The sequence below is a fragment of the Portunus trituberculatus genome, chromosome 10 (genome assembly GCF_017591435.1).
Source record: "Portunus trituberculatus isolate SZX2019 chromosome 10, ASM1759143v1, whole genome shotgun sequence".
In the NCBI taxonomy this organism is placed as follows: Eukaryota; Metazoa; Arthropoda; class Malacostraca; order Decapoda; family Portunidae; genus Portunus; species Portunus trituberculatus.
In genome coordinates, this window is record NC_059264.1 from 6,139,083 (window position 1) to 6,146,582 (window position 7,500).

Genomic DNA, 7,500 nt, shown 5'->3' on the forward strand with positions numbered 1-7,500 from the left:
GAGTTTACCTATTTCCGGTTTTCCATTCAGTAATTGTGATAACTCTCTCTCTCTCTCTCTCTCTCTCTCTCTCTCTCTCTCTCTCTCAGGGTCAGAATTTTTACGGGAAATCCCTGACAATCATTCTTTCTTCTGTGGCAAGGCTGATGAGAGAGAGAGAGAGAGAGAGAGAGAGAGAGAGAGAGAGAGAGAGAGAGAGAGAGAGAGAGAGAGAGAGAGAGAGAGAGAGAGAGAGAGAGAGAGAGAGAGAGAGAGAGAGATTCAACTTGGCGATCTCTAATTTAAGTATATCATGAGCACAATCAAGTTTTTTTCCAACATCATGATTTTTTTGTACCATTCGTCACCTTTCACCAATTAACCTTGAAGAGATTTTCGATTTCCCGTCTCACCTACGCACAAAATTCGTATCTCATGAATAAACTCGCTGGAAACAGGAAAAAATACATACATATTGACATTTATGCAAGGAAAAATACATCACATACCAAGATGAGGAGGAGGAGGAGGAGGAAAAAGGAGGAGGAGGAGGAGTAGGAGGAAGATGCAGGAGGAAAGGAAGAATTCAGGTACAAGTTGCAGGTAAAGTTCTGATCAAGGTACGTTTTGCTTTCACTACTATTGTATTTTGTTTTTTACTCTTTGTTCTAAGTTATTTAATCTTATCACTGTCTTAATTCACCTGTTTTATCTACTAATTATAAAGGAATCTTACTTTTACCTTAACTATATTTCATCTTCACTCTCTGTTCAAAGTCTTCTAATCTGCTCAGTACCTTAATCTACCTATTCATTTTTACCATTACCACGTGGACACACCTCGCCACGTCAACGCATCCTGAAATAAGAGTAGCTGCAAGAAGCCACCAAGTCTACATGTGGGAGTCTCTGTGTAAAGAACTCCTATCTGTTTCCAGTGTCACTACGCATCCATAAATTTGTCTCGTATCTTAATCAACACGTTTCCTTTGATTTGCTTTGTCTTTCACAAGTAATCAGATCTTTCGTTTTGATTGACAGTCATCTTAAAGCATTCCAAGGGTAAATTTTGGTAATAATAATGTAAAGTGTGTGTGTGTGTGTGTGTGTGTGTGTGTGTGTGTAATTCACCACGGTCGTCTGCTGGTCAACCAGCCAGTCTTCCCAATTACGGAGCGAGCTCAAAGCTCATAGACCGATCTTCGGGTAGGACTGAGACCACAACACACTCCACACACCGGGAAAGCGAGGCCACAACCCCTCGAGTTACCTATTTACTGCTAGGTGAACAGGGGCTACACATTAAGAGGCTTGCCCATTTGCCTCGCTGCGCCGGGACTCGAACCCGGCCTCTCGATTGTGAGTCGAGCGTGCTAACCACTACACTACGCGGTGTGTGTGTGTGTGTGTGTGTGTGTGTGTGTGTGTGTTTATACCTACAAAACTAACATTTCACTCATATTTTCTGTAGTTTCTTGAAATTATACAAAGGTTTTAAGACATTTAAGTAGAATTCATCACTTTTAACATCAATTATCAATCAGAGGATGGAAATTAATATCCAAACCACTTCCACATCTCCCACTTTCTCTTTTCATTATCTTTTTGTATCTTTCTTGTTAATGTTTATTCAAGATTATTTACTAAGTTGTCTGCGGTGGTGTGCGGTGCTGCATATCGCAGGGAAAGACTTAAAGCTCCCCAATGACTCAGCAATAACAAACCTGATTACTAAAACCCTATATTTGAGAACCATCTCCATATTGTCTTTTAAAACCTAACTTTGCCAACTTTCTCATACGTGCACTCATTATTTCTAGTTCAGTCCTGATTACTGACCCTGGAAATTTTGCTTACGTCACCCTTGTCATATCTCTTTACAATATTCATCCACTGACCTTCTAAAATCTTCTGATCTCCATAAAATTTCTTTATAAACTTGGATGATTCACTCTTTTTTTTTTTATCTATACTATGTGAGGTTTTCACTGGAATTTATGGGGTAAAGGGGATACTTTATGTGGTATCTCCTATCTCAAAGCCCACCCGCTTGGAAACCATTGTCCCGAGTGAGGAAGCCCAACCTACACTCGGACCGTGGACAGGATTCGAACCCATGCGCTTGGAGACCCCTCGGACCCCAAAGCACGCATGGTTCCACTGTAACTTGAGATTACATGGAACAATATTGAGAAAAGAAATGAGTCTTCTACGAATTACTTTATAAACCCTGACGATTCACCCTCATAGAAGACCACGTGACTTGAGACTATAAGAAACAATAATCAGAAGAGAAATAAGAATATGAGAATGTAACTATCACAACCAATGACTTCACTTATTTGCATGGCTTTCTTTCAAGTCACCGCCAAATGTCATGTTGCAATGCTTAGCTATCTAAATACACACTGTTTTTCTCTCCTCACTTGAATGTTGGCCATGACTGTACTGGCAGACTGGTGCTTCCCCTGACCCAGTCCTTGCTTCTCCTGCAGCCAAACAAGCCTTAAGTCCTCCAGTCCACAGCCTACCAGTTTACGAGTCTCCCCTGAGGAATGTCAAGGAAATCCTGAAACGTGTCACTAATTCATAAGCTTTCGCATCTATTGAGGACACAGTGAAGGGCGAGGCCACCCCACGACAGGTGAGGCTAATGAGTATTCCACACCGGTGAGGGTAAGCAACATCCTACTCTGCTCACTGATTATGTTTGTAGTTAGTGTTGTGCTTCCAGGTGTGTGTGTGTGTGTGTGTGTGTGTGTGTGTGTGTGTGTGTGTGTGTGTGTGTGTGTGTGTGTGTGTGTGTGTGTGTGTGTGTGTGTGTTCTGTTTCTCTCTCTCTCTCTCTCTCTCTCTCTCTCTCTCTCTCTCTCTCTCTCTCTCTCTCTCTCTCTCTCTCTGTGTGTGTGTGTGTGTGTGTGTGTGTGTGTGTGTGTTTCTCTCTCTCTCTCTCTCTCTCTCTCTCTCTCTCTCTCTCTGTGTGTGTGTGTGTGTGTGTGTGTGTGTGTGTGTGTGTGTGTGTGTCTGTGTTTCATTGTTATTCTATTGCACAGACGGTGGGAAATCATTTAAGATCTTATTTCACGTCCACTTTTATAGATGAAGTACGAATGATTAAGATTTTACCTAATTATATTTTTCCTCTCTTCCTTTGTTTTCCAGGCAAGTAAATGTGTGGCAAGACTGATTAATGAAGTGAAAAGAGAAGGTTGAATAAGAACCAACTACGAACTCTTCTCTCTGTTTGCACTTATGAATAAAACGAAACTGGACGAGATCTGATGCATTTTTCTTGTTTCTAAATAACCATGTTGCTTTTTCTATGAAGCTAAGTAAGATCTCTTCCTCTGTTTGTTTATGTTTGTAGAAAAGTAAATAAAACCTGACTTGCTTTCTTTTATTTACATTTTCAAGTAGGTCAGTGCCTGGAGTTTTAGTGTACACGACGCCTGCGACTAATTAAAACAAGACGTAAGAGAGACGATGAATACAACAACTCTTAACATTTCCTTGTGCTGAGGTGCGGGAGGAACTGAAGTAGGCAAGAAAACAAGCACATTATCATACGAGTGCAGCCATGGATGAATATGTGGGTGTGTTATGGAACCTTTAGACACCACAGAACCTTGCATAAGTATTTCCACTATAATTAAAAAAGCTGACAATAAGAACAAAAGTAATAACTGAAATGTAAAAAGGTCTAAGTGTCTGCAGTGTCACTTTTGCTCATAAAATTAGCGTCAGTGTTCGTAGCAGTGGAAATGTTAAACAGACACTAATTAATCTACGAGACAGGTAAGACTAAAGTAACTACCACTTATCACATTCCCAATCAAAGTGACAGGTAAGTGTGGGTTTTTTGTGCAGGAGGGAAAGGTAGAAGAGTAAATGACACAGCAGGTATGTTTGCACAGGTAAGGCGGAATAATTAATTAACAGGTACAACGAGGTGAAACTTAGCGCTTTTAATTATCTTGACAGTAAATCAAAAGGTACAAAAATGGTGAATATGTAAATGACAAGGTAGATTTGTGTTAAGCCAGGTGCTAATTAATGTACATGACAGGTGTGGCTAAGTAACACGTAACACTTTTTCGCTTGGTGTGTGCGGGTGTTTTGGTGTTTTGTGAGTGGAAAGGTGCACAGGTGAGGTGACGCGGCGCTGTGTTGGGGCAGGTAGGGCCGGGGAATGGATGGGGTCCTAAAGGTTACGGCGTTCACAGGTAAGGCAGGTGAGATGGAAAGTAACAAAATGACAATAAATAAAGAAATCCCAAAACGAGATGGAAAAGAAAAAAATTGAAACGTTATATAATTTACTTAGAGGAAAAAAAATGATGGTCTATGCTTTTCTTTTTTAAATCAATGACTACAAAACAAGAAAATGACAATAAAATAGAGCAATCCCAAACGAAAAGGAAAAAAAAAAAAAGAAATATGGACGTCACATAATTTACATAGAAGAAAAAAAATGGGATACTCTATTATAATTTTTTTTTTCAAACCAATGGGTAGAAAAACAACAAAAATGACAGTCAATAAAACAATTCCAAAACGAGAAGAGGAAAAAAAAAGAAGAATAAATAGAAACTTCATACAATTTACCTAAAGGGAAGATAAATAAAAAAAAAAAATCAAATGAGAAACTATAGACTAACTTTTCTGGGTACAAAAACAACAAAAATGACAGTCAATAAAGAAATAAAAAAAAAAAGAAAAAGCATCTAACCAACATTTTTCATTTCGTACAAAAAAGTAAAAATAAAAAAAAAATAATAGACAAATATATGAAAAGAAAAAAAAAAAAAACAAGACTACTTTACTTAGGAGCAACAAAACAGGTAATATAGCAAGAGTACCTTTACTTTCTTTTTCCTCTCTTTTTTCTTAAGGGTCATTGAGTCCATACGAGGGAGAAAAATAATGTGGAGGAGGAGGAGGAGGAGGAGGAGGAGGAGGAGGAGGAGGAGGAGGAGGAGGAGGAGGAGGAGGAGGAGGAGGAGGAGGAGGAGGGAAAGAGGAAGAAGAGGAGGAAGAGGGTGGGGGAGGAAAATGATACCTGGATACCTGTACTGTGGCCTTATAAGAGAGAGAGAGAGAGAGAGAGAGAGAGAGAGAGAGAGAGAGAGAGAGAGAGAGAGAGAGAGAGAGAGAGAGAGAGAGAGAGAGAGAGAGAGAGAGAGAGAGAGAGAGAGAGAGAGAGAGAGAGAGAGAGAGAGAGAGAGAGAGAGAGAGAGAGAGAGAGAGAGAGAGAGGAAAAAACAAGATGTCATATTTTTCTTTCAAGGCAAAGAGTTGAAGAGAGAGAGAGAGAGAGAGAGAGAGAGAGAGAGAGAGAGAGAGAGAGAGAGAGAGAGAGAGAGAGAGAGAGAGAGAGAGAGAGAGAGAGAGAGAGAGAGAGAGAGAGAGAGAGAGAGAGAGAGAGAGAGAGAAAACAAGACCTAGGAGATTCAATGACGGGCAAGACCAAGGGCGGAGAAAGCAAGTTCATTATTCCTTGGGTACAATTTGGCAGAAAAAAAAAAACACAAACTTGCAAATAAAAAGTAAATATAAAAAGAAGTAAATAAATAATAACTTGGGTGTGTTTCTCTCCTGGCTTCTGTGGGTACGCTATAATTGGGAGAGTTGTGGATTAGATGGCGTGGGAAAAGAGGAGGGACTGTGGGAAAAAGGTAGGAAATAAGAGAAACAAGGGAGAGGGAGAACAGCCAGATAAAAGGAGGAGAGGGGAATGAGAGAATGGATAAACGAGTGTACATATGACAAAAACAAAGAAAAAAACTTGAGGAATAGATAGAAAAGAGTTCGAAAAGATAGAAACAGGGAGAATAAGATGATAAAGGAGAATAATAACAATCAAGTAAAGGAGAATAAGAGAATGGATAAAAACAGTTTATACATGACAAAAAGAAAAAAGGAAGGAATAGATAGAGAAAAGAGAAAATATTGCAAGAGATTAGATAAACAGTAAGAATAAGGAAAATAAGATGATAAAGAAGAATGAGAACAACCAGATATAGGAGAAGAGGAGAATAAAAGAATAGATAAAAGAGTATACATGATAAAACAAAGAAAAGAAGTAGAATAGGTAGAGAAGAGAGAATTGTAGAAAAGATTAGATAAAATGAAAGATAAGGAGAATAAAAACAACCAGATAACGATGGAGAATTAATAAGTAAATGATAAAAGAGTGTATGACAAAGACAAAGATAAAAAGGTGAAACAGGTAGAGAAAAAAAGGAGGAAAAGATATATATTAAAGAAGAAAAATAAGGAGAATGAGATGAAAAAATGAATAACAATTAGGAAACGAAAGGAGAGGAAAATAGGTGAATGGATGAAAGAGTAAACATGACAAAACAAAGAAAATAAGTAGAAAAAGAGAAAAGATACGAATGGGAGAATAAGGGGAATGAAATGAAAATATGAATAAATGAAGGAATGAAAGATTATAGACATGAAAACTGATATAGCAAAGAAAAGAAGGAAAATTGAAGCACTACTGATAAAAAAAAAGAAAGGAGAGGAAAAAGAATGAGAGGAAAAGTGCAAATTACAAAAAAGAAGAAGAATATGGATACTCAGATGATGAAAATGGAAATGAGAGAATGGATAAAGAGAGTAGGAATGGATGAACTTGATAAATAGTAATGGACGCGATGAAGATAACAGCGAAAAATAAAGGAAATATCAATAAACAGCGAGATGAAAAAATGAAAAAAAGTACAAAAGACAAATAAAAGAAAACTGAGAAAAAATACAGAAATTTGAAAACACGAGAAAAAAAAATGGAGACAGAAAACACACACACACACACACACACACACACACACACACACACACACACACACACACACACACACACACACACACACACACACACACACATGCCAAAAAAAGAAGGAAAAAAAAATCACGATGCCGAAAAAATAAAAATAAAAAGAAGAACGATATAAAATGAGAGAAATAAGGAAAAAAAAAGAAAAGAAAAAGAAAGAAAGACAGAATGAGAGATACTTTCCTTCTATCATTCAAAGGAAACAAAGAAAAAAAGAAAAGAAAAAAATGACACCGTTGTTTTTAATTTTTTTTTACTCACAGGTAGCAGATAATCAACAGGTAAATCCAGGTAAGCCCATATAACGATAAGTACCTGGCGTGACGTGAGCCAGGTAAGGGAAAGGTAAGGTAAGGGAAAGGTAAGGTAAGGAGTGCTATCTACTTCAGAGTACTCACCAGTCGCGGCGCAGGTGGTGGCGTGTGAAAGTGAGAGTGGCTTTGTTCGGCTCTCTCTCTCTCACTCTCTCTCTCTGTAATGGAAGGTAGAGTACACGTGTTATTAAATAGGATGGTAAGGTTGTGGTAGCAGCAATTCATATTATTATTATTGTTATTGTTATTACTATCAGTATTATTATTTTTTTTTCTTTCTTTTTTGTTGTTGTTGTCATTGGAGGTAGTAAGAGTAGTGTTAAAAGTAAAATCATTACTCTTATCATTAAAGCATCATTATATTATT

At 37.9% G+C, this 7,500-nt stretch overlaps 1 protein-coding gene across 2 annotated transcripts in view; it reads right to left on the reverse strand.

The window, feature by feature from the left end:
• LOC123502118 (shematrin-like protein 2) overlaps positions 1-7,500 on the reverse strand; it is a 49,642-nt gene that overhangs the window by 29,329 nt on the left and 12,813 nt on the right. For both annotated transcript variants that reach the window (XM_045251334.1, XM_045251333.1), the window contains exon 2: positions 7,218-7,291. In XM_045251334.1, coding sequence (XP_045107269.1) covers positions 7,218-7,291 — 74 coding nt within the window. The remainder of the gene's footprint in view (positions 1-7,217; positions 7,292-7,500) is intronic.